At 39.1% G+C, this 27,094-nt stretch overlaps 2 protein-coding genes across 4 annotated transcripts in view; one reads left to right on the plus strand and one right to left on the minus strand.

Annotated features, from left to right (window-relative positions):
- The window catches only part of GFM2 (GTP dependent ribosome recycling factor mitochondrial 2), a 64,316-nt gene extending 43,032 nt beyond the window's left edge, over nt 1-21,284 (plus strand). For 2 of the 3 annotated variants that reach the window (XM_039242070.1, XM_039242072.1), the window contains 10 exons: nt 362-502; nt 809-908; nt 2,252-2,441; nt 3,220-3,296; nt 5,912-6,050; nt 7,743-7,922; nt 9,497-9,612; nt 13,431-13,613; nt 14,011-14,180; nt 21,237-21,284. In XM_039242070.1, the coding sequence (XP_039098001.1) occupies nt 362-502; nt 809-908; nt 2,252-2,441; nt 3,220-3,296; nt 5,912-6,050; nt 7,743-7,922; nt 9,497-9,612; nt 13,431-13,613; nt 14,011-14,148 (1,264 nt within the window). In that variant the 3' untranslated portion in view covers nt 14,149-14,180; nt 21,237-21,284. Of the gene's footprint in view, nt 1-361; nt 503-808; nt 909-2,251; nt 2,442-3,219; nt 3,297-5,911; nt 6,051-7,742; nt 7,923-9,496; nt 9,613-13,430; nt 13,614-14,010; nt 14,181-16,738; nt 16,769-21,236 lie in introns of those variants that run through there. The other variant, XM_039242071.1, reaches the window with a different exon arrangement.
- HEXB (hexosaminidase subunit beta) overlaps nt 14,310-27,094 on the minus strand; it is a 33,369-nt gene continuing 20,584 nt past the window's right edge. The window contains exons 7-15 of the mRNA XM_039242063.1: nt 22,618-22,719; nt 20,479-20,608; nt 18,857-19,037; nt 18,058-18,144; nt 17,060-17,132; nt 15,993-16,167; nt 15,079-15,169; nt 14,861-14,965; nt 14,310-14,497 (exon numbers count right to left, since the gene is read on the minus strand). Coding sequence (XP_039097994.1) covers nt 14,437-14,497; nt 14,861-14,965; nt 15,079-15,169; nt 15,993-16,167; nt 17,060-17,132; nt 18,058-18,144; nt 18,857-19,037; nt 20,479-20,608; nt 22,618-22,719 — 1,005 coding nt within the window. The 3' untranslated portion in view covers nt 14,310-14,436. The remainder of the gene's footprint in view (nt 14,498-14,860; nt 14,966-15,078; nt 15,170-15,992; nt 16,168-17,059; nt 17,133-18,057; nt 18,145-18,856; nt 19,038-20,478; nt 20,609-22,617; nt 22,720-27,094) is intronic.

A 27,094-nucleotide genomic window follows, 5' to 3' on the forward strand; every position in this document is an offset into this window, starting at 1 on the left:
TGGCATGATGTTTGTAGGTGTATTTTTTGAAGATTGAACTCTAGGCATTGGAATTATTTGTGAGTAGAAGTAATATTTGGGAGAGAATCCATTATTTTTAATTGTGAGCAGTTAATGGCAACATCTCCATTAAATAATTTAGTTTCATGGAAGAGAGGTAGTTAGTACTGACATTATTTAATCAGCCTGAATAGCTAAACTAGAATACATGAGGGAAGACATTAAGTTGGCGTAATGATTCTGATTTGATCTGCATAGATATGGGAAGTGTATTTTATTTATTTATTTATTTATTTATTTATTTATTTATTTTTTGGGAAGTGTATTTTAAAGGCCTTTCTGGAATGTCTCAATTTTGTAGGCCATGGTATAAGGGTGACTTATGTGCACTGGCATTTAAAGTTCTTCATGACAAGCAGCGAGGACCACTGGTGTTTATGCGCATTTACTCAGGCATGATAAAACCCCAGTTGGCCATCTATAATATTAATGGAGACTGCACGTAAGTACAGCTTATAGGTTCTGTTCCCTTTTTTTCTTTTTAATGTTTGTTTATTTGAGAGTGAGTGAGAGTAAGTGGGGGAGGGGCAGAGAGAGGGAGAGAAAATCCTAAGCATGCTGCACACATACAGAGCCTGATGCAGGGCTTGAACTCATGAACAGTGAAATCATGACCTGAGCCAAAGTCAAGAGTTTAATGCTTAACCAGCTGAGCCCCGCAGGCGCTCCAGAAGCTTAGGTTATTTTCTAAAATTGCAGTCATTGCTTTAAAAATTCTTTTACTGAAAATAAATCATGTTTTTTACAGGGAAAGAATAAGTCGTCTTCTTTTGCCATTTGCTGACCAACATATAGAAATCCCTTCCCTGACTGCTGGTAACATTGCTTTGACTGTTGGCCTTAAACACGTAAGCGGCCAGATGGTTTCTCTAGGAACTACTAGCTTAAATGTTTAATTTAAAAACCAGGTATTTTGCAGTAACAAAAACCTACAAACAATCCAGATAGCTATTGATAGTGGGATAATGAATATTGTAGCATATTCATCAACATGATTGAATCTCAGAATAGGAAGAAAGAAAATTATAGAAGTCTATAAACAGTGTGGATTATATTCATGTAAAATTCAAATCCAACTAAAAGTACACTATTTATAGACATACCTGTGTTTTAAGTTTCATAAATATTTTGTTATTCCCAGTGGGTATTTTTCTTGATCATTGCTGACAATTTAATCTAACCTTGTAATAGATCCAGGTAATAACTGAAGATAAATTGCCAATGGAGGCTCCATGAGGAAAAGGATTTGGGTTTCCTTCATTCTCTGTCCTTAGTCTCTCGATCAGTGCATCACACATGATAGGCAGTCTGTGACTTGTCAGATGAATGGATGAAAATAGTTGACGTTGTGTATGTTTTTGGTAGGTTAAAGGTAAGGACATTTCACTTATATATGGATTAAATTGGATACATTTTCTCATTAAACTTTGGTATATTTGGCATTTAGGATAGCCATGGTTACTTTGAACATTTTTTAACCTCCTTATGGTTAATTGCAAGATTCAAGATCCTTTAGTATCAAATTTCTACAGTACACATATTGGACTTCTAGCCTTCAAATGTCCTCTGTCCACCCAAAGGCAGGAACTCCATGTACATATTTGCTACTATTGCTTCAGTAGGAATAACTTTACAGAGAAGGAAACTGGCACAGAATGTTGTAAAATTAAAGTTTAAAAGTGAAATGACAGTTTTACAAAATGAGTATATAAGGATGCTATCAGTTCTGCATGGTCTAGAGAAATCTGGTTAATTGCTTATTTTAGTTAGTAGAGGATTTTCTGTAAAACAGAGACATTTTTCCTGGTGGTAAAACTCTATAATGAACTTCTACTAAAACCTGTTTTCACATGATTGAAAATTTGGGAAGGTACATTTGTTTTACCGAATGAATTTGGATGTGTAGTGTGTGTGTGTGTGTGTGTGTGTGTGTGTGTGTGAGAGAGAGAGAGAGAGAGAGAGAGAGAATGTGTATGTGTTTTATTGTTAGATTTATTATAGCAGTATTTTAGAATTCTTACACAAGTTAAATTAGCTTTACGTACACAAAATTGCAGTGAGCTTTATGAATTTGTCTGTCTTAAGTTCTGATGAAAGTATCACATTGGAAGTTTTGGTATCTCGTGACTCTTGGCGGAAGCTGAGTGCTCACTGAGCCAGTCTTGTTTCAAGGTGCCATGTTTGCTTACAGACTGCCACTGGAGACACCATCGCCTCATCCAAGTCCAGCGCGTTAGCTGCAGCTCGTCGCGCCGAAACAGGAGGAGGAAAAAAGCATAGACAGAACAATGAAGCCAAGAGGCTTTTACTGGCCGGGGTGGAGATTCCAGAACCTGTTTTCTTCTGTACCATAGAACCCCCTTCGTTGGCTAAGCAGCCAGGTACAAATAGTTTTGGTGTATCAGCTCGTTTCTTCAGCCTCATTTCATGTCTGAGAAACTTCGAACACCTTTTGTAGAGGGGGAGAATACACTCAACAGTTAACTGATTGTATTAAAGTATCACTTGATTTTAGAGGCCATATTTATTGCAGATAATATATTCTTGTTTCCTCTTTGGGTGTGATAATTCATCATAGAGTGATCACATTAGCATCTCTATTCATGGTGTAATTTAGTTTCCTTTTACTAGTTTCTCATTGCTTCTGTGTCTGAAGGCATTTTGCTTTTTCGCCAGCTCCTAGATCTTTGTGAAACACAGTCAGGTGATGTTACTGTCCCACTGAAGCCACCCATCAGTGGCTTCCCAGTTCAAATCCAAATTCTGCACCCTGGCCTACAAGACCTTATGTGATGTGATTACCTGCTAATAGCCAGCTACTATGGCCGTCTTGTTATTTGTCTAATAGTAAGCCATTTCTGCACGGCCATTTTCTCTATCTGGTATTCTTTTTCTTCAGGATTTTGCATCTATGGCCATTCTTTATTTGTGTCTTGATCTAACTTACCTTGGAGAGGCCCTTCCAGATCATTCAATCTCAAATAACTTCCCATCAGTATCTTCTCATCTTCTTTTATTCTCTACAAAGCATTGATGTTATTTGAAACGTTCTTTTTCATACTTTGTTTGCTTGCTTGCTCATTTTTTCCCCCACTAGAACATATGTTACATTATCTAAAGGATGAAATGTAAAGATAACCATTACTGTTTATCCCCTAGATTTGGATTATGCATTGAAATGCCTTCAACGTGAAGATCCCAGTTTGAAAGTGAAGCTCGATCCTGATTCTGGACAGGTTCACGTTTCATTACAATTTCACTTCCAGAAATCTTGCAATCATAGCATTTGTGTGTGTATGTGTTTTTGTATTTAAATGCATGTATCTGAAACAGATTGGTCTATGCCCCTGAAAGATAAAACCTTTTCATTTGGTTCTCTAATAATATGAATTTCTGGTTATCATGTTGACTGTCAAACTAGATAAAATGTCCTTAGTTCCTCAGTATAATTAATTATGCCTTGCTTCTATAAACCATTCTTTTTTTTTTTTTTATAAATACAGAACACTTTGCAGATTTCAGGTCATCCTCACCCAGGGGCCATGCTAAATGTAGTATATGGGCTGCCAAAGTGAGCACATATAAACCACACTGTCATTTCAACTTTCCAGAAGACAGCCTTTTGTGAAACTTTGACATAAAATTCAACCCCAAGACAAAGCCTTGAGCTTCTTATGTTACTAAGGCTTGTAGACACAGGGTACTAAGCGGAGGATGCAAAGGTGCTTTTATTGCCACTAACGCATGAGGTGGGGGAGAAGTGATGGCTGAAAGGCTGACACTGGGAGGAAGTAGAGCTCTCAAGGGGGTGGTAAGAAGTTTGTGTATACATTACAGTGGAAGAACACATGTTCATTGTGTCTTTTTAGGAAGTCAGGGTAAAGTTTATGTGAGATTTTAGAACAAGTTCTCTTAAAAGATTATAAATTTAAGGATAAACTGATTTAGTTAATCAGAAAACTACAGAGTATTTTATTTCCCAAAAGCCGGCTAAATGAGATAGTAATTTAGTTTAATACAACAACAAGCACTTAAATTTTTTTTTTAACTTTGGAAAACTTTCATTTAAAAATGCCAATACAATTAGTCCAAGGGTTGTGGGTTATCATTAAGCTGATTAAAAATGCCAATACATATTTTTTAAAAAATAGCAAATAACACAAGTGTTCAGAGTACAAAATTAAGGTATCCCTTTTCTCCATCCTATTTACACGGGTAAACCACTGTGAAAATGTGAATAGCCTTTCATGCTTTACCAAGTGTCTTGTGCTATGCTATGTTATAAACCACAGTGTATTTTTCCATAGATTCATACAGATATATAAAAAGTCATTCTTTTAGTATTATTCTACAACTTGTTTTTTCCAAGTAATTCATTTCTTTAACTTTATACGAAAGTACAGCAATTGGAACAAAATAATCCTTTTTTGTGTTCCTTATAAGTATAGTTCTGTTACAGCGGAAGGATAAATCTAGAACCAACCAAAGGAAGAAACAAAAAGGGCAAAATCTGGGAGAATTCTAAATGCATACCTTCCTTCCTTCATCTTCAGGGATGTATTAACCCTTTTTGTAAAGGGTTTTGCCAGTCAGGGAGGCTCACCCAAGCCCTGTCCCGAGTTTTTATTAAGGCTTGACATACTGCTCATGTGGTTGACCTCTGGTTTCCAGTACCTCCTCTAAGTTGAGGCTACTACCTTGACTTTCCAGGTTGGAACAGGTAGGGCTATTCCAAAGCCCTCATCATAAATCGCATTGTTAACACAGTCTGGTGGACAAAAGCCCCCAGACCAGTAAAGACGCTTCCATCAGGCGGCATCCTGGCCTAGCGATAACCTACCAGTAGGTGAGAGTAAGGGCCATCTCTCTTTTTAGAGACAGTTAATTCTTTACTACGTAGATGGCATATGAATAAGACTGAGCAAATATGGATTCCTTGCACTGTATGCTTTTTTATACACAAAGACCTTAAGGAATAGTGTTGTAGAAAAATACTGTTTTAAAGCATGTCTTGATTGGTGGTTTTCATAAAAATTTGGCTTGTTCTAACAAGGGCCCTAAATAACAATGAAAGATCAAATTAGATAAAAGTTAATTTCTTCGTCAAATAAAGGTCCAAGCTAATGTGAAGGATTTAACTAGTTACAGTACTGTAAGGTACCCAGGGAAATACCAATACCAATTGGGAAATACCAATGTGGGTGGAAATGTTTGGGGAAAAGGTTATTCTCTTCACCCCCCAATTAACAAGATGTTGCCATCACCCACGTTTTAAGACAGTTGCCCACATCTTCATTGAGAGAAGGGTTTTATCCTTTCTTTAAAGATAATAACCCAGAAGTTGCCAACATCTGTTACACTCATGTTCTGTTGACCAGAGCAAAGCTATATGGTTGGGAATATAGTCCTAGCTAGATGCTACTTGCCTAATTAAACTTTTTTTATATGTTTTATTTATTTCTTAGAGAGAGAGAGAGAGAGAGCAGGGGAGGATCAGAGAGAGAGGGAGACACAGAATCTGAAGACAGGCTCCAGGCTCTGGGCTAGCTGTCAGCATAGAGCCCGACACAGGGCTCCAACCCACGAACCATGAGATCATGACCTGAGCAGAAGTCAGACACTCAACTGACTGAGCCACCCAGGTGCCCTTAGAAATTTACTTTTAATCAATTTATTATTCCACTCAGAAAAAACAAAAATGTTTTGAGGAAAAACCAAAAAAAATTGCAGAGAAACTCAGTTTGTAATTAATGAAAAGTAACAGATATTGATTGAATGCTTTTATATAGTATTTTGTGATAAATCTAATTTTTTTTATATCTTGGTTTTATTTTCTTCCTCTTTTACCCAGACTGTCCTATGTGGTATGGGGGAGTTACATATTGAGATTATTCATGACCGAATCAAGAGAGAGTATGGATTGGAAACCTATCTAGGGCCTCTCCAGGTGGCATACCGAGAGACCATCCTAAATGCAGTTTGTGCCACAGGTAAAATAGAACTTTTAGAATGTGCTGTTTTTGTTTCTCTCTCTCTCTCTCTCTCTCTCTTCCCCTCCCTTCCTCCCTCCCTCCCTCCAGGATCTCTTTCCCAAATCTGTCAGTGTAGTTGCATAAAGCAAGGTTCATAGTCACTAGTGTCTTCTGTCAGTCGGCATAGGTTTTATGTGTGTGTTTTTGTGTCTTTTTGGATCTCGTTCTGTTTTGTTTTAAACCCAAGCCCTCAATATATCAAATATACCACTCAATATATCAAACAAGTGATGAGCCTTCATCAAACAAATGTGCTTTTCACTGGTGGTCATGGGTAGAAAAAGCCCTTCGTGTAGAGATATTCCACAAAAAGGATAGCCAGAAGGCTGATGAACATATTGAAAGATTCTTCATATCCGTAATGATTAGGGTCATGCAAGTTAAAAGTATGAGAAATTATTTTACACCAACAAAATTGGCAGGAATTAAATCAGACAGTGCCAAGTGTTGATGGAGATGTGGAGCAATGGAAACTCCTAAAAACTTCGGGTGGGAGTGTAGATTATGTAAGCACTATGAAAACAATTTGGCAGCTTCCTTGTGAAGTCGACTGTGTGCAGACCTTACTACTCAGCACTGTGCCTACGTGTAACATGCCCTAGAGAAACTCTTATACATGTGCACTGAGGGATGGATATAAGAATGTTCATAATAGCATAATATAATAATAATAACTTGTAAATAGAAAAAAACAGCCCGAATACTTATGGACAGAGTGTTTATAAATTATACTGTGTTCATACAATAGAATATTGTACAGCTGTGAAAAAGAATGAATTACATCAATATGCATTAGCCCAGAGAATCCACAGATATGAAGAAAAAGAAGCAAGTTGCAGAATACATAATTAAGGAAAAATCATAGGAATGGCTGATTATATCAGGATAGTGATTGCTTCAGAAGGCTTGTAGGTTACTATTGGTAATGGTTTATTCTGAGTAGTTTTAGGTTTCATAAATGCTTACTTTATTTTTAGCTTATGCATAGAATTATAAAGAGGAATTGTAGACTGTAATTCTTAGTTTTAATTTAGGTGATGCATTGCTTTTTTACCTGGTCACTAACATAAATACAGCATAGTTTTGTTTCAGGAAAGGTGGAGATTGGTGACAGCTGTTGGTTGTTAGCAAATGAGAGATACCGTTTTCAATCTTAAAGTCATTGGTGTTTTGAGAAAAAATCATAAATGCATAAAACGTTACTAGAATAAGAAATTTAGTAGTTTGTCGGTTGGTAGTGTTAAAATAAGCTTTTTAATTTTCATTAGATAACCCTTTGTACTCTGTTTTACTGTTAAGTAAAAATTTTATAATTAAACGAATTTCATTCGTGTAAGATTTCAAAAAATGTAAATGTGTAACCTGCATGTCAAACCTTGTGGGGTCATCTGCCATAGCACATCTTAACACCGCACAGTTATCAAGTGATTTAGAACTGGTTTTTCACATTGATAAACACAGAAGCACATGCTCTCTTGATAGGACTTTTTACTCCCACATCTTTATACTGTATTTAGTACCACTGTAATATTTTCTCCCGCTGTATCTTCTGTGAGATTTTGAACTTGTTGACTGTCATTATGCTACTTGTGTTACCTTGATACCTTTCTGGAACAAATCTCTACGGTACTATATTCAATTTGTTTACAGATACCTTAGATAGAACATTAGGAGACAAACGGCATCTTGTGACTGTAGAACTGGAAGTAAAACCAACTGAAACAGCTTCGGTTACCCCAGTTATCGAGTATGCTGGAAGTGTTAGTGAAGACCTTCCAAAGGCTTCCCAAGAGGCCACTGAAAATGGAATTTACAGTGCGTGCCTCCAAGGTAAGGTACTCAAATAAGAGTAAGCTTAGTATCTCAGTCAACCACTTAGTAACTCCTAATATTACACATTATTTCTAACTTGGGTAATGTTTTCTCACTATTCTTCCCACTATGTGTATGTTACCCCCTTTTCCATTGTCCCATGGTCCTTGGATACTCTTGTGGGCTGTTTTTTTTTTTTTTTTTNCCCCCCCCCCCCCCCCCCCCCCAGCCCCATCTTCACTTTGCTCTTCAGTTTTGGAGGTTTCTGTGAATACAATTCTAACTCAGACACACTTTATTCAGCTGTGTCCAGTCTACTTGTAAGCCCTTTATTTTTTATTTCAAGCATTTCTTTTTGGTTCTTTCTTAGGACTTCTGTCTGTTCTTGCATGTGGTGTACTTGATCAGTCTTTATAGTATATCAGTCGTGTGATATGATCATTCCAACATTCTTACCGTGTCTGGTTCTGATGCTTGTTCTCTATTCATATTGTACTTTTGCTTTTTTAATATGCCTTGTGAGTTTTTCCTGATAGCCAAACATGATGTATTGGGTGAAAGGAACTGCTGTAAACATGGTCTTTAGTCATGTGGAGGTCACGTGTGGGGGAAAGGGGAAGCATTCTCCAACCTTGGGATTAGGACTCAGTCTTATAGTGAGTTCATACCTCTGAACTGGGAACCACACAAGTGTGTTTTTAGTTTTTTTTCACTAGCCTCAGGCTGGACAGGATGGCTAGGGTGGCCTGGAGTTTGGTATTTCACCCAAGTCTGTCAGGTCCTGCTAATGCCCCTGCTCGTTAGGCTCTAGTTAACTAGTTTCCCCTGACAGCAGGCCTTTGTAAGAACAGTGTAGTGTGCTCTGGAGTATTTGAGAATGGTTTCTTTTCCTCTCTGTCAGAAGCTTAAGGAGATTTTTCTCTGATACTTAGTGTCAGAACATGCTGGAGCTCTAGGAAGTGAATCTCACAAAATTGTGGGGGCCCCCTTATGATTTCTCACTGGGTCCCCCTGAAATTTTTAACTCCCAGACTTATCTGTAGTTGAGGTTTTCCTGCCCTGGCACCGGTTCCTGGGATAGTGAGCCTCTGCTTCAGGAAGCTGTGACTTCCTGTGTCCACCTGTCTCTCCAGTTTTGGGGGCAGTGGTTTGTCCTTTGTCTTCTCTCTTGTGGCTCTGGGAGGGGTTGCTTATTTTTCAGCCTGTTTTGTTTTTACTTGCTAGGAGAGAGTGATGGCTTCTTTTTTTTTTTTTTTTTTAATTTTTTAAAAATGTTTTATATATTTCTGAGAGAGAAAGAGAGGCAGTGTGAGCAGGGGAGGCTGAGAGAGAGGGAGACACAGAATCTGAAACAGGCTCCAGGCTCTGAGCTGGCTGTGAGTACAAAGCCCGACGCGGGGCTCGAACCCATGAACCGCGAGATCGTGAGCTGAGCCAAAGTCAGATGCTTAACTGACTGAGCCACCCAGGCGCCCCAAGAGTAATGGCTTCTAAGCTGCCTACATGAACTGGAAATGAGAAGTTCATTTACTCCTGTCTTTACTCCTCAGTGCATTCCGAGTTCTAACCTAAAGGTTTTTCCCCTTTCCTAGGACCACTGCTTGGATCCCCAATTCAAGATGTGGCAGTTACTGTACATTCACTGACAATTCATCCTGGCACCTCCACAACTATGATTTCTGCCTGTGTCTCAAGATGCGTACAAAAGGTAGAGAACTATCCTTTGTTCTCCTTTCTGTCTTACGGGTGACTCTTCTGACAGCAGTGGCCCTTTGCTGCACAGACACCTGTGCTTTGCGGTGCCTCAAGCCTGTATTGTTGCCTTCTGTGCCTTAGAGTCAACAAGAGTTTTTACCTTGGAGAATCTTTGCTTTCTTAATCACCAGGGTTATATCTGAAAGAGGACCTCGGAAATTACTGCTTAATACAGATTACCAGGAAATGTTCTCTGATTTTGGCAGAGGCAGGTTTCCTTAACTGGCATTTCTGGTTTCCCTATCCCAGACTTACAGCTGTTAGAGGTGAGCTTCGTAGTTTAATTAGGGGACATTTTGGCCCAAGATGGACTATCAAGGACATGGAAGATGTAATATTAGTTCCAATTTTGTGTTTACGTTTACTTGAATAAGAGTACGTTAATCAGGGATCATTGAAATCAGGGAAGTTACAGGGAACCTGGTCGGCTCAGTCAGATGATGGTCCTGCTCTTGATTTCAGCTCAGGTCATGATCTCAGGGTCATGAGATTAAGCCCCGCCTTGGGCTAGTGACTGAACATGGAACCTGCCGCTTAAGATTCTCTCTCTCTCTCTCTCTCTCTCTGTCTGAACTTCACCTGCTTATGCACTCTGTCTCTCTCTCTCTTAAAAAGAAAAAAAAAATCAGGGGTAAAACTCACTGATAAACAGGTTCAGGATAAGCACCTAACCTTATCAAAGCATCAAGCCAACTAGTCTTGGCCTGGTTACCTCCCACTATTTCCCTGAGTGTCTTGCCTCAGTAACCTCTCAGAACCGAACTAACTCCCAGGATCCTGGTGTGCTAAATGCTGATTCCATGCGTTCCTGTCAGCGTGGGAATATTACAGTTTTGTAGGTGACTGATTTGCATTAAAACACTTGCTTTTAGAAACCATTTTATGAAATTTTGGACTGTGTCTAAAACTTGATTTCTATGGTCTTAATCACATCTAGAATTATAAAGTTAATGTGAATACCCTAAGTCCCTGACTTAAGAAGGTGAAACTTAATGGCCCTTTCATATGATTTCACTTAATTTTCATTTTAAAAAAATGTATACGTTCAAAAAGTATTATTTAAATATTGTTTCCCGGGGCACCTGGGTGGCTCAGTTGGTTAAACATTTGACTTCAGTCACAAACACCATCAGGTCATGATTTCATGCTTTGTGGGTTCGAGCCCTGTATCAGGCTCTGTGCTGACAGCTCTGAGCCTGGAGCCTGCTTCAGATTCTGTATCTCCCTCTCTGTCTGCCCTCCCCTGCTCATGCTCTGTCTCTCTCTCTCTCAAAAATAAATAGTAAAAAAAAAAATTTTAAATAGTTTGCCTAAGTGCATATATAGTTAGAAGTATTACTTATAAAGAATTCATGATTGAAATGTTGAGAACATTTCCAGTAATTTTTAAGTTTCTCCTGAAATTGGTTTTGGTAAGTAACAGTAACCTGAAAGATGAGGTCATGGTTCTACACTTGATCTTAGCCAAAAGGCAGACAAGTGATGATGTAATGTTTCTAAATTAACCCCAAGCCCCATTATATTGGCCAGTCCTTCAAAATCTTAATATGCCTTGTAAAAACAAAATCTCTAAGTATTTGTGAATTGGTTAGTCTGTTTATTAAGATTGTATTAGAGAACAAAAACTAACTTCATGGGGCTTACATTTAATCTTCAGTTTTAATACATTAAATGAAATACTTCTAACAGAAGTACTCCAGCCCTTATTAAGCTTCATCTAGTGGGGAATCTCCTTCTCTGCTGATTAGAAGTAAATGATGCCTCCTGTATTTATTGAGTCTTTGCAGAGCTTACAGTGCACTGTGCACTGAGATGGACATAAATGGGGTATAGATGTTTATCTTCCCCTAAAGGAGCTTATGATCTGGTAAGGTAATTAAATGGGGCCAAATAGCCAGAATACTAGAGCAGACTGGGAGCCATAAAAATGGAGAAGTGGGGAATCAGTATTATTGGAAGGAATTTCTGAGTCGTGAATTTTGGTAGTTGGACATGGTTAGGCATTCCAGACAGGTGGCGACTGAAGAGTCCCTTGAGCTGTACTCTCAGATGCGGCAGAGTAGTAGTGAAAAACAGTGTTGAAAAACTGGGATCAGACTGTAGAGAAACCTTTAAAAACTACCCTGAGGAGTATGAGGTTTGTTTTGAGAACAGTGGTGAAAAATTTAAAGTTTTTGAGGAGGGCATTATAATCCCTGGAGTACAGGAGGAACTAGAAGTAGGCAACAGCTCTTCTGGGACAGGGAATGGACTAGGGCTGAATTAGGATATTGGCAGTGGGAATGGAAATCTTAAAGCTCCTTGGGAAAATGGAAGCCAGAGATGCATGTCCAGGTGAACTGAAGATTTTGCTGTCCTCAACTGAAATAGGAAGAGCACACAAGAATGTTTGCAAAAGGAAATGATGAGCTTATCTTGGATTGCTGTGGGGTATTTAGACCCCGTCGCAGAGCAGGCCAGTGCAGGGGTACAAGGCTTTAGCACGTGGAGACTAGAGTCTGTGTGGAGTATGAAGATTTTGTGGAGGCTACAGAGATGTGCATGAATGGAACTAAGGACAGATACAGGAGTGACAGCATTCAGTTCTTTCCTTGCTTGTAGTGTTTTCATTTTTACCTTCTCCCCCTCTTCTTCCGTTCCAAAAGGCATTATGTGAAGTGGTACAAAGCTCTTGATAAGAATTGCAAAGAGAGAGGTGTGCTCTATGTTTTGAAATTTCGATAATGGGCATATACTCTTGGTTTTACTAGTCTGGCCATTTTTCACGGTTGTGTGGGTAAGGGGCAGGAGCGGAGGGGGACAAACCCTTACTTAATGATAGAGGCAGTGTTGATGTCCCCTGCGCGGCCTTAAGTAAGAACGAGAATCACTGAGTGGTGGTGGAGCAGGGAACAGAGCGGTCAGCTGCACCTAGGTAAAGGTGAGGACACATTCCAGAGCCCTCTCCTACGTAGTTTCCATTGCTAAGTCTCAGTTTATTACATCACACCTAATAATCAGAGGCTTAGACTATAGAAGAAACTTTCATTAACAGAACAGTTGAATTCTGGCAGGCTGCAGCAGTCCGATAGCTTTTTAAAGTTTGTTTTTGAGAGAGAATCCCAAGCAGGCTCTGCACTGACAAGACAGCCCTGACCCCACCAACCATGAGATAGTGACCTGAGTCAAAAGCAAGAGCCAGGTGCTTAGCTGCCTGAGCCGCCAGGCAGCCCGGTAGGATAGCTTTTTAAATCAAACCCACCGGTACTTACATATGCCGTCCAAAACCCATTTACCATTTTGTCTGACGTAGTGATACTCTGACAGAGACTGACTGGGACCCCAGAACATTTTCTTTATATTGCTACTTCTCCGCTTTTCTTCCACTACTTGCCCTATGTGCTCTATTGGCTTTTCTTCAGTTTCCATGTTACTTATGTGCTTCTTCGTCTTGCCTTTTGTTAAGAATGTGCTTGTAGTACATTTCTGGATCAGTCCCGTTACGGACTGTAATAGGCATCAGGAACTAAACACATGGTTTCAACAAATATGAAGCATTAAATCTTTGAAAGGGGGGAAACCATTTTTTTCCACTCTGGCTACGTGTTCATAGGTGCTGTGTATAATTAAGCTTTACTAAGCAATCCCTTGCCATGTACCTGATTGCTTATAAAAAGAGCTCTGAGCTTACAAGGATGGGCAGAATTTATATGTAAGTTTTTATCAGTCTTTTTTAACAGAAATTTGATTTCCAATTAAAGAAGGGAGGTTAACATTCTTGAATTTCTTTAGGCTCTGAAGAAGGCTGATAAGCAAATTTTAGAGCCCCTGATGAATCTCGAGGTTGCAGTCAATAGAGATTACCTCAGCCCTGTCCTGGCAGACCTGGCACAAAGAAGAGGGACCATTCAGGAAATCCAGACTCGTCAGGAAAATAAAATTATTATTGGATTTGTTCCTCTAGCAGAAATTATGGTAGGTACTTAGTGACTAAAAAGAATACTGGGGATATTTATGCTGAACGAAAGTATAGACAATCAGGACTTCGATTTAGAGGATGCAGTGTAAGTTTGTCCTGTTAAAGTGTCTGGATTTAAACTGTTATGGAAATCTAGGGGATTACCACAAGTTGGTGGGGTCATTTCCATTCTCCACACTTCTCTTCCCAAATGCTGACACTGGGGAATACATCTTATATATACTTACACTAGTCACTTAACCTGCTCTCCACATTATTTCTGTCCAGTATTTCCTGACAAAATGGTTACAATGGTAAGTCATGTGAGTCTCATTATCACCTTACTGATAAAAATGGAGGCTTAAATGTGATAACTAACTTAAATTACTAACTTAAATTATTTTGATTGATTAGGGTTATTCAACTGTGCTTCGAACACTAACATCGGGCTCAGCTACATTTGCCTTAGAACTATCTAATTATCAAGCCATGAATCCTCAAGACCAAACTATACTGCTCAGCCGGCGAAGTGGCTTGACCCAAGTGCTTTGAAAACTCCAGAGCCCCTACCTACTGCTTTTTCAGTAAGAGTAAAATTTTTATTGCTTTTCAACTGACACTGGTACTGGAGCTGCCCATTCTACTTCATAAAATGAGTCTTCTACATGTTAATATACATGTTCATTATATATGTAATCAGTCAGACAGAGGTCCCATTTTTAAAAAGATACGTATTTTATTTAAAATGGTATACCAAATCTTAATTTCCATGATTTCAAAATCAAGTTGATTGATTGTGGCTTTGTCCTCTCCTATTTTCTTCCTTGTTTAGGCTCATTTTTATGTTTTGTACTCCTGGTTACAATATCCAGTAAAAAGCGGTTCTGCAGCTATTCCCCGTCTACAGAACAAAGTGTGAATTAGAGAGGTGTTAGATTGATACAGAGCATCTCACATCCCAAGTTCTTTAATGTTGAGTGAGTGTCAACATTAGTTGAGGGAGCTGGAGGACCTGAAGCTGGCTTGGTGCTTGAACTCACAAATTATGAGACTAAGCATCTGACTTCACCTCAGGTCATAACCAACTGAGCCACCCCGGCACCCCTTAAAAAAGTTCAAATAGTCTTTTCTCCTTATGGGCACAATTCTGTTTCATACAAAAATCAATTCCCACTTCCTAATTAAATCACTATTTGTTAGGTTCTATTCTAGAAAACAAAATCACCCTGGCTGTGGTAGCATCCTAACTTTGAAAACACCGTACCTGACCATCCTACAGCGGTGAACTGTCAGTCTGTTGTAGGCACTCTCTATACCTCTGATGTCTGCCGGACTCCAGAGTCTTTCACCAATGGCACTTGCCCGAGGCCTGGAAGTTAAACCACATGTCCAGCAAAGCAGTTTAAATTTATGTTCTCTGCGATGTCTAATGCTTCCCTACTTAGGTAGAGAAGGAAAAATAAGGCACTTTAAATTCCATACCATAATCTTGGAGTGAGGTTAGTTGCATCCACATATTCTCCCCACAGACAAGCTTCTCCACCAATGACGAGTTTTTTCTGTTCTTGAGAACCTGCATTGAAATCATTGAATGAGTTGCAGCTCCAAGCTTTGACAGGCACTAACTGGTTTGTCACACCACGTTTATATAGGGCAACATTTTGGTCCCCTGGTCAGTTCATGGCTTGGGCACACAAAGAGGTAGGAAACTTTATTCCCACAGTGCTTGTTAGCATATGTCTATAAACTGGTATCTTCAATACTAGCACACCATTTATTTTGGTTTTGTGCAAACTTACTTGGGTTCAAGAACCATTTTTCCCTTGGTTGCTTATGAATAGTGTGCCAGGGAACGCAAGCTGGAATACTAGTGACAACTGCTCAACTTCTGCCTTCAATATCTACCCCGTGGTAGTAAAAAAAAAAAAAAAAAAAAGACTAAGTACCCAATTGAAGTTACTTTATTGTCAGCTCCTAGTAGACCTACATACAGATTCAAAACTTTTTTTAATACTACCTTTTTCTTGAAGGAAATTTTATAAATGGGATAAGGAAGGGGGTCTGAGAGCCTAAATCTCCACCCCTCTATTCCTCCTACCACCCCCTTCCCTAAGAATACCTAACATCTCAGGACCTGAAGACTGCACAGCCTGAAATACAGGAAACTAGAGCACAGCCTTCCTTAACACTCGGAGATCAAACGTAAAAAAACCTACTTTTGAAGTTCTTTTACTCAGAGAAGCATATGGTTTCTTTCACAACTTTTAATGTATTAGGGGCCCTTTTTTTCCTTTTCAAGTAAACAATATCCAGGATCAAACATAAATGTGAGGATAGTGAGTAGGTAATATTTGGATGAACTGACCAAAGTAATGATTGATAGGTACTTTACTCACCATCAAAATTAAGAGGGTCTACGTTATAGTAATTTCTCCAGTCTTGTCCATAACTAATCCAATCTAAGTACCAAGGAGCAGAAAGGATCACAGGGAAGCCAGCTGCTGTGACTCCACGTAGTTCCTCACGATATGCTTGATTTTTCCATACTTGAACAACTGTGCCTGGCAGAAGCTATTAAAGTTGCAGTATGTATTGATTAGGGCCAACAATTACAGATGAAATTAAAATAACTTTCTAAGCTTCTTATGGCCCTACTTATAGGGCCTTAAAATTAGATGTGTCAAAAACCTTGGGGCACCTGGGTGGCTCAGTTGGTTAAGGGTCCAACTCTTGGTTTTGGCTCAGGTTATCTTGTGGCTTTGTGAGTTCGAGCCCCAAGTCAGGCTCTGTGCTGACTGTGCGTAGCCAGCTTAGCTTAGGATTCTCACCAAAAAAAAAGTTTCATCAACCTTAAGGTTGGATATTTAACTTCTGCCTATATATGACCCTTTATAGGTATAACCCACTAAGGCTTTACTCCCCTTTGTCCCACACTACCATTATTCTTACTTTGGAACTGTGTAAGCCTTCTGGAAAGGTAATGGTAGTAGCTGGATTTGAAATTCTCCGTTACCCAAAGGAAAATAGAAAGTATATATTGACAGTATTACTTAAAACTACCTTCATAGCAATAAAGATTCATCTGTTTTTGTTTGTTCTACCCTTGTTTTCATTTTTCATCTTTACCCAACATGGGGCTCAGTCTCAATGAATCATGAGAGCATGACCTGGGCCAAAATCAAGACTTGGATGATCAACCACCTGTGCCACTCAGGCACCCCATATTCTGCCCTTGTAAAAAACAAACAAACCAAAAAAACCCCAAACTGCCTGTACTTCCGTTTGTGACAAATAATGAAATGGTGGGAGGATGATGGTGGAGAGATGAAAAGGAGGCACTAGTCTTGGTCTACAGCTATTGCCTAATAAAAGTTTAAACTAAAAGGTAAGGTAATTTTCCTTCGAAGATGTTAAAATAGTCTCTCATATTACCAGAATCACATGCAGACTTCATACTTCTCACCTTCACGTGATCATCAAAAACCTCTTGCCAGACTATGGATCGCTTCTTTATAGTTGAAACAATATCTAAAAGCCTACCATTGGGAGGAAAAATTATTTCAGATCACAAGCTGATATATATTTAAAGCCTGCCTGGTTTCTATGAAGGACTACCATGTTGAGAGGTGCCTTTCGGCTTTATAGCAGAACCTGCTCAAGGTGGATGGCGACCCAGTGTGGTTCCTTCTTTCCAACACATGGCTCGGGACATCACACAGCAGAGGGGTTTAAAAGTCATCTGCTGAATGAATGTGCTAAGTACATCTCCAAGTGGGGAAGACATAGCGGCTCATAGGGTAGTGTACAAATTGTCATCTCTGGTCACTTCGTGAGTGTCTTAAACTATAAAATTGCTGACCATTTACAAATATTTGCTGGTCTTTAGACAATGCCAGGCATTCTGCAGGAATCTGGGCTTGTTTAATATAAGAGTTGGCAAACTACAGCCCACAGGCTGTTTTTGAATGGCTCCTAAGCTAAGAATGGTTTTTACACTTGTAAATACTGTTTTAAAACAAGAATACTGTGCAACCATAGGGCCCATGAAGCCTAAAATGTTTACTGTCTGCCCGTTTAAATTTTCTTCACTTTAAATATAAACAGCCATACATGTGGCTCTGCTATCATACCTCACATCGCAGATAAAAAGTAAAAGAACCCTCCTACAGTTGACCAAAGGGATTAGATTTCGTGGGCAAACCAGGGCTTTGAAACTGAATTCTTTGAACAGATGACTGACGTTGAAATAATGTAAAAGCCTTAGTCATCAGATCGTTGATTTAAAGAAAGCAGTGGATATTGCTTCTTTCTTGATTTTTCACTTTGTCCAACAAGGTATATACAGTATCTACACTTTGACAAGGGGTGAAGAGAAAATAGAAAGGCAATACTAACTAGCTTAAAACTTTTACAAAAATCACAGGTGAAATAAAAATAGGGAAAGGCTTAGAAGTAACTTACTTTTGAAGATAGAAAGATTCTAGTATTCTAAAGTCTTTGCCAAAGCCCTTCTGCTTCATGAAATCCTGGATTTCTGGATTCGACTCCCTTCAACAAAAACAATGATTAAAACTACATTAAAAGTCTGGTAAACCCAATGTATTTAAAGTAGCACAGATCTCTAACTTCACCTTTGCAGATTTAAAATTATGAAAGTCTGTAGACAGAAAATAAACCTAAAAGCTATATTATGAGTTATCCAAGTTTTCCATTAAAATAATTTTTTCCAGAAGCTAGTTACTTGTGAAAATAGCTTTCCCTACCTCTTTCCTCCAACTAAGGCCATTTACAAAGAGGATTTTTTAAAAAATGTTTTGTTTATTTTGACGGCCCGGGGGTGGGGGGGCGCGGGGAGGCAGAGAGAGGGAAAGAGAATCCTAAGCAGGCTCCATGCTGTCAGCTCAGAACCCAACACAGGGCTCAATCCCATGAATCATGAGATAAGCCAAAACTAGGAGCCAGATATCAATGGACTGAGCCACCCAGGCACCCCCACAAAGAGGATTTTATTTGAAAAAACCTGCCACACTTAGTCACTGCCCTTTCACTAAATGTTCTTGTTCACTGTAGTCTCCTTTTAGTCTCCACTATCTTTCACATCTTGATTCTCCTTCCTAAAAGCTTTTACTCTCAAGTTATGTTGCTAACGTGAAACCTAGCAAGCAGAGATTCCCAAATATTCCCTTTTCACAGGGAGACCTCTAATATCTACTTCAAATGCAATGGTTTAAAAAGTAAGGCTTTTAAAGAATTGTCTTACCAACATTTAAATTCCACTTCATCTCCTCCCAAGTGAATGAAGTCATCTGGAAACACCATATTAACTTCTTTGAAAAACTGAAACAGGAAGCTGTAAGTTGAATTCAGAATAGGGTTTATAGGTCCAAAGGTCCCAGACTGCTTACGTTCATTGTAACATGGAGTGAGGAGGTCTTTCTGACCTGGAAGAAGAAGTGTTTTAATCACAAAGACATGGCTTTGCATGTGATTATACTACTCTATTTTGTTGAAGCTGTAAGAGAATTTATACAAAAAAAGATACCCTTATGAGCAACTGTTTCTTGAATCCTATCCCCTGTACTTCTGTTTCCCTTTCCTCACCCTATTTTGTCCATTTCAGGTATCTCGTTTATTTGTAACTCCCAAATCTTCACTCACCCAAGCCCTTTTCCTGAGTTTCAATCCATATTTCAAATTCCCCACTCAACACAATTAGATATCCCAGCTGCATGTCAAACACCGTCTAACAAAAGCCAGATTCTCGATTCTGTAAGCTCCTTCAGTAGCTGCTACTGAGTATGTATTCTGGTAAGCATTTACCATCTTCCTCCTCTTTAACTTTTCCTTCTTTTCTCGGGGTTGATCAGTTGCCAAGCTCCAGGGGGAATATATCCAGAATGTCTCTCAGTTCTGTACATTATTTTCCATCTCCATTGTCACCATTCTGGTCTAGGACTTCATCTCCTTCCCCTTCCAGTCGACCACTTCCTCATATAGGTTTTGCTGAAATGTGGTTCCCATCATGTGATGACTTTTCTTTCACTAGTTTCCATGAGTCCTGAGGGAGCCCACATTCCTCACCCAAGGCCCTCCACATTGTACTTCAGCAGACTGACTTCTCAATATTCTCCATATACCCTAATAATACTGAACAATTGTAAATGCTAGGCGCTGTTACATATTTAACCGTCAAAAAATTATAGTTATTACATTTTAGAGATGGGGAAACTGCGGATAAGACATTCTACAACTTGCTCAAGGTCAGTCACTCAGTTTATAAAAGGCAGAAGCAGGACTCAAACCCAGGTAGAGTCACTCCAGACTCAGTTCTTAACCACCCTATAGTGCTTCCTACTCTTGGCTGCATTACATTCCAACTAATGCCTTTCCTCATGTTGTTCCCTCTGTCAGAAACATGAATATATTCTTTGATCTCTCAAAAACATTTTAAGTGTTATCTCAACCAGGAAACTTTCTTAAACTCAACATGTTTTACCTCTAATTTTTCCTTTAGCATTTTTTTTTTTTCACACTTTGGGCAGTGACTTGCCCACCATAGACACACAATACTTAACTGAATTCCATTGGTCAGTAATGCCACCCTTGTGTAAACCACAAGGTATTAAGGACAAAATGAACAGGGGTACCTAGGTGGCTCAGTCAGTTAAGCATCCAACTCCTGATTTCAGCTCAGGTCATGGTCTCATGGTTTCTGAGTCTGAGCCACAAGTCAGGCTCTGCTGAAAGCATAGAGCCTGCTTGGGATTCTCTTACTCTCTCTGCCCACCACCCCCAGCTCTGGCTCAAAAAAAATGAACAAACATTAAGAGATGCAGGACTTCAGATACTCAGTCTTTGCAACTTAAAAATGACACTCCTTACCTTTTCCCCAAGACTGTGTATGTCCAGGGCTGTCAAATTCTGGTATGACTCGAATCCCTCGTAATCGGGCATATTCAATCACTGTATGGACATCATTCGGTGTATATACATGAGACAGAGAATAGCTGCCCTGTAAAGCCATATTTATTAAAATGTATGAAATAATTTGTCCAGGATACTGTTAAGGGTTCAGTTTGCATAGTGCTAGCAGACAGGTATTTTTTTCTAGTATAACAGTGTACTAAATAGTCCAATGTGGTGGTGGAGGACTCATTTATTTGTTATTTTTCTTTAACCCCCACATTCATTCATTCATTTGCAAGTAAGCTCTATGTCCAACATGGAGCTTGAACTCACTACCTCAAGATCAAGAGCTGCATGTTCTATGGACTGAGCCAGCCAGGCAACCCTGGTGGACTCATTTAAATTATTTTATTACCATATCTTGTCAGCTCTCGGCACACTGTGGGTTAATTACAGATTTACTAATAGAACTATCTCTTCTAGTTCCCCTTGGTTCAGGGACATCTACCCTCATGCTCAGGGAACATACAACAAAGTACAAATAAATGTCTGACTCCAAAGTCAAACTTGTGAAAACTCTGGTTACACTCCCCTGGTCAGTTTTAGAATAAAAGTTCACACACTATTACAAAACTGAGCTGTTGCCTTTCAAAGTCATTTTAATTACTATCAGTTTTAAAAATTCTACCAGACATATATTCTGATAAGTGATTTGATTTTTTTTTTTCTTTAAGATTACCCTCAATCCTTCTGTAGGTCACTTGAAAAATCAATATGGGTTATAACTAAAAGTCGATTGAAGGTATTAGTGTAAAGCATATTTTGCAAGTAATAAATTACATATAAATTATAAGCTATGTCTAAATTTATAAATATAAATGCTCAACTCTAAAAAGTCCTGTCTCACCCCCCCAATCAAATTTATATCTAATCAAGATCAGTTCTAACTACTCATAGTAAAAATAGGACAGAAAAACATTAATTGACGGTATGAGAACAAGATCAGCAAACCCCAGACTTTGGGAACTAGACAAATGATTTAGTTTAACAAAAATAACAGATTACAAAAAAAATAGGTGGGTGCGGTAGATACCTATAGACCAAAGATAATTAATGGACATACTAACTGACCACAGTGTATGAAACTCATTTGCATGCCATTGCAAACAAGATTTTGTTCATTAAAAAAAGGTAAAATACTTGGGGAAATACAATGATTGGCTAGTTGGATTATTGTTAACTTTTCAGCTGCAATAATATATTATGGGTTTGAGGGGGTTTTTTTTTTTTCCTTAAAAGACCTTTTTACAAATGTGATATGGTGTCTGGGATTTTCTTCAAAATATGGTAGGAAGGGAGGGTGAGGGTAAGTGATACAAGATTGGCCAAGTTCTGGTTACTGAAGCTGGGTGACAAGGACATAGAAATCATTCTTCTACTTCTGTACACGTGTGAAATTTTCTGTAATAAAAAATAAAGCAAAAGCAAACAAAAACAGAGGGGTGCCACTAACGTTTCAACCTATACTACATCATAACGCTGGAGAGAGCATGGGAACTGAGGATAGAGGACGTTTAGAGTCCTGTTTTTTCCCCGTCCTAACTGCAACTTTGAACAGGGATGTCAGTTACTCTCTCTGTATTACAGGGGGATTAAACGAGATGACACAGGCTCACTCCCACCTCCACTGGTTTTTAACACAATTAATTTGAACACAGACAGCCATTATTTTCTAAGAAGCTCTCATCTCTAAAAAATCTACGTACTTTTCAGAGAACAAAAAGTATTTATAGTATTCAATAACAATTCCACATTATGTGATAAAAATACTTAACCTTTTATTATGAACGCTTCAGATCTCCTATATTCTTTTAAAATTTTCAAATGTTATTTACATAACTACTATACATTACTTAGATTTATAACTTAGCCATTATAAAAAGTTTTATAGACCTAAATCACTAAGCCAGAGCCTATTAAAGAAGTTTGAAAATCATAAATATGTAAGTTTTATACTTTAATTCCATCCATAAGAAGAAACATTTAAGCTAAAAAGTTCTAATGAAACCATACAAACATTTTTGAAGACAGACTACAATAATATGAATTACTCACTTTGTTGCTTAACTCAGGAAAAGTGACGCTCTGGTAAGGGAAAGACTGGTCGTCAACTACATGCCAGTGGAGAACATTAAATTTATTAAAAGCCATGGCATCCTGCAAGCAAACATGTGAAAAAGTTATGTACCACGGATATAATACATACACAATCCAATTATCTACATTCAAGCTTGTCTCCAATGTGTCTGCTTCCTTTTAGGAACTCCTGGGTGGCTCAGTCATTTAAGTGTCCAACTTCAGCTCAGGTCATGATCTCACAGTTTGGGAGCTTGAGCCCTAAATTGGGCTCTCTGCGGTCAGCACAGAGCCTGCTTCAGATTCTCTGTCTCCCTTTCTGTCTGCCCTTCCCCTTGCTCACTATCTCTCAAAAACATAAAAAAAAAATTATTTTTCAGGGGTGCCTGGTGGCTCAGTTGGTTAGGCATCCAATTCTTCATTTCAGCTCAGGTCATGATCTCACGATTCGTGAGTTAAAGTCTCGCATTGGGCTCTGCACTGACAGCGTAGAGCCTGCTTGGGATTCTCTCTCCCTGCTCCTCCCACATGCTTTATCTCAAAAATAAATAAATTTTTTTTAATGTTTTATTTCTAGGAGAGAGAGAGAAAGCGTGAGCAGGGGAGGGTCAGAGAGAGAGAGAGTCACAGACTGAAACAGGCTCCAGGCTCCAAGCTGGCAGTCAGCACAGAGCCCGACGCGGGGTCTGAACCCACAAACCATGAGATCATGACCTAAGAGAAAGTCGGACGCTTAACCGACTAAGCCACCCAGGCATCCCCCCAAAAAATAAATTTTTAAAAATAAATTTCAGGGCGCCTGGGTGCCTCAGTCGGTTAAGCGGTCAACTTTGGCTCAGGTCATGATCTCATGGTTCATGAGTTCAAGCCCTGCATCAGGCTCTGTGCTGACAGCTCAGAACCTGGAGCCCGTTTTGGATTCTGTGTCTCCCTCTCTCTCTGCCCCTCCATCGGTCACATTCTGTCTCTCTCCTTCAAAAACAAACACAAAAAAAATTTTTTTAATAAATTTCTTCTTCAGCAAAGAATGAGAAAGAAGTGTAAATTATCTTATATGGCATGTTACTTTTTAAAAGCCTATTCGGCATTTGTATTTATTCTAAACAGGTAGCTCTAATTTTGTTCTAGGAAAAGGTAGTCATCTTACGAATTCCAACATATTTAGGCATTGGCTTAGAATGGAAAAATGTTCATTTTGGGGAACAGAGCAGGGGGAAAAATGGAGTATTTAAGTATTCCACAGAAAAAGTATTTACAGACCTAATCACAATTCTGACATTTGAGTGCTATCCCTTCATTAGAAATGAAAGAAACTTGGTAAAAACGTAAAATTCTCAGAAGTTTTTGGAAAAGTTGTTATCAATTTTATGGGTGTTCTGGAGGAGTAAATAATATTCTTTATGTAAAATATAAACAGACTATTTGAAAAAGATAAAGAATAGTAAAAGGGTGAGATTTGTTTGCCCTACCAGATAATTAAAACTTAAAGCCTCTCTTCTCCATTAGGACTGAAAGGATTTGCTAATGCATATGGGAAATAGCTTAACTACAAGGCAATTATGCCAAAAAGTAAAAGCTTTTTAGCGGAAAATGGCAAGATTTTTACCATTAGAGGAGGGAGTGCCTCAATAAAGGCCAGGGGCTTGCAGCCTTTTTTCATGAAAGGCCAGACAGTGAGGACCTTGGTTCTGTGAGCCACATGCTTCTGTCACAGCTGATCCTGCAGTTGTAGAGCAAGATCAACTGTAAACAAGCAATGTGGCTGTACTCCGGGAAAACTTCACTAGCAGAAACAGAATCAAACTGGATCTGGCCCTTGGGCTCTAGTTTGCCAGCCCCAGATACAGATAAGATATAGAAATCAGATAAAAACGTGGAGGTCAGGTAGAAGGTACAGTAGGAAGATCCCAAGTACACCTTGTCCCACTGACACACCAACATAATAGTTACATGTGGACAACGAACACTGAAGACTGGCAGAACAGACCTTCCATGGTTACTCAGAGCGAAGGCCGCGCTGCAACAGACGGATGGAGATATGGTTGGGAACCAAACCCCTGGTGAGACTCACCACAATCAGGTGAGACATCAGATGCCCGGAGACCTGAGAGCCCACACCAGGCACCCCAGATATTGGGGACTTGGACTGGGAAGTCGAGTCTCCTTAACATCTGGCTTTGAAAACCAGTGGGACTTTAAAAATCAATGCGCCTACCTCCAAGAGCCAGAGGGCAACAGGAAACGAAATCTCTGCCCCAAACATGATAAAAACCACCCACACGAGCCCAGAAGCGACGGTTTGAAAAATGCCTGGGGTATCCTAAAGGAGATTTATTTGCTAATCTCAGAACACACACTGGAAGGGCAGGGACCTTGAGGAGACTTCTCTTAAGAATGAAAGTGGTGGCAGACATTCATGTCTCTTCTCCCCAAGCCTATGCAGCTGAACACTGTCTTGCTATCACCACATGCCCTGCCTCAAAGTGACTCCTGCCCCACGGAGAGGAGGAGAACCCCACATACCAACATGCCTGCAGACCCAGCTGCTGAGTCTTGTAGCTGGCTTCTCAAGAGAAACTCCTGCCAGGAGGTGCTCCCACAACTGCAGCAAACTGGCCAATTCCAGACGCGTCTTGACTGCTGCCCCCCAACCCCCAGCCCACAGTGGACTCAGGCCCTTCAACAGTGCAGGGACCAAACCCTGCCTGCGCGCTGTACTCAGAGCAGCCACGTGGGTCATGACAGTCAAATGGGCTAAAGGCAAACAGCTCTACCACAACATAAGGCACATGCAACCTACACAAGCGCCTTCCCTGAACACCTGATTCTAGTGACCAGGAATACAGTGCTACAGGGCACCAAAAGACCCCTTCTACACAAGGTCACTACTTTCAAGACCAAGAGACACATCAGACCTCCATAGAAACAGAGAAAAAATGAGAAGAGAGGAACGTCCCAAACGGAAAGGATGAAAAATCACACCAAGAGTTCAGTGAAACAAAGAAAAGCAATATACGTGATACAGAATCGGAAGTAATGGTCATACCTGAAACTAATGTTACACTATACTTAGCCTCCTGGAATTTAAATAAACAAAGTTAACAGTTATAAAGGTACTCAGACTTGAGAAGAGAGTGGATAAACTTAGAATGTCAACAAAGAGAAAATATTAATGTAAGAAAAGATAAAGAATTTAGTAACTAAAATTAAAAAACACTAGAAAAAACAGGTTAGAGGGTGCAAAAGAGTAGATCAGAAATCTACAAGACAGTAATGGAAAGCAACCAAGAAAATCAGCAAAAAGAAAAAAATTATAAAATGAGAATAGCTTAAGGGGACCCAGAGATGACATTAGGTGTAGTAACATTTGCATTAGAGGAATCCCAGGAGGAGAGAGAGAGAAGGGAGTAGAAAAGTTATCTGAATAAATAATACCTGAAAACTTAGTTAATCTGGGGGAGTAAAGATTCAGAAAAGGAGTTTCTCAGGCAAATAAAAGTTAAAGGAGCTCACTACCATTAAAGTGGCCTTAAAAGAAATGTTAAAGGGAATACTTTAAGTGGAAGTTAAGGCCATAAATAGAAGATAATTATGAAAAGAAAAAAATTCTGAGGCAAAAGCAAATATATAATAAAAGTGGATTAGTCACTTATAAAGCCAGTATGGAGGTTTAAATATAACAGATGTAAAATCCTATCTGCAAAAATCAGTGAAAGGATATACACACAGAAAAGAAGTTACATAAGACATCATATACATAAAATACAGAGGGGGGATTAAAATTTAGTGCTTTTAGAATGTTTGAACATAAGCAACCACCAACTTAACAGACTGCTGTACACTTATTATTTATGAGCCTATTTATGAACCTAATGGTAACCACAAATCAAAAACCTGTAATCGACACATAAAAAATAGAAAAGAATCCAACCAAAACACCAAAGAAAGGCATTCAAACCACAAAGAGGGCAAATAAAGGAACAGAGAAGGAAAAAACAACCATAAAAGAATGAACAAAGTGGCAATACCTACATACCTATCTATAATTACTTTAAATGTAAAATGACTACATGCTCTAATCAAAAGACACAGGATGACTAAATGGAAACAAAACAAAACGACCCACTTATATGCTGTCTACAAGAGACTCACTTTACACCTAAAAAAAACATACAGACTGAAAATGAAGAGCTGGAAAAACACACCATACAAATGGAAGCAAAATAGATTAAAAATCTAAATGGGAGACCTGAAACCATAAAACTGTTAGAAGAAAACTTAGGCAGTAATCTCTTTGTGACCTGCCTTAAAAACATTTTACTGGATAGGTCTCCTTGGGCAAGGGCAACAAAAACAAAACAAAAAAAACCCTTTTGCACAGTGAAGGAAACTGTCCACAAAATAAAAAGGCAACCTACTGAATGGTAGAAGATATTTGCAAATAATATACCCAGGA

Source organism: Hyaena hyaena, unplaced genomic scaffold, assembly GCF_003009895.1.
Source record: "Hyaena hyaena isolate Hyena2069 unplaced genomic scaffold, ASM300989v1 scaffold_205, whole genome shotgun sequence".
Lineage (NCBI taxonomy): Eukaryota > Metazoa > Chordata > Mammalia > Carnivora > Hyaenidae > Hyaena > Hyaena hyaena.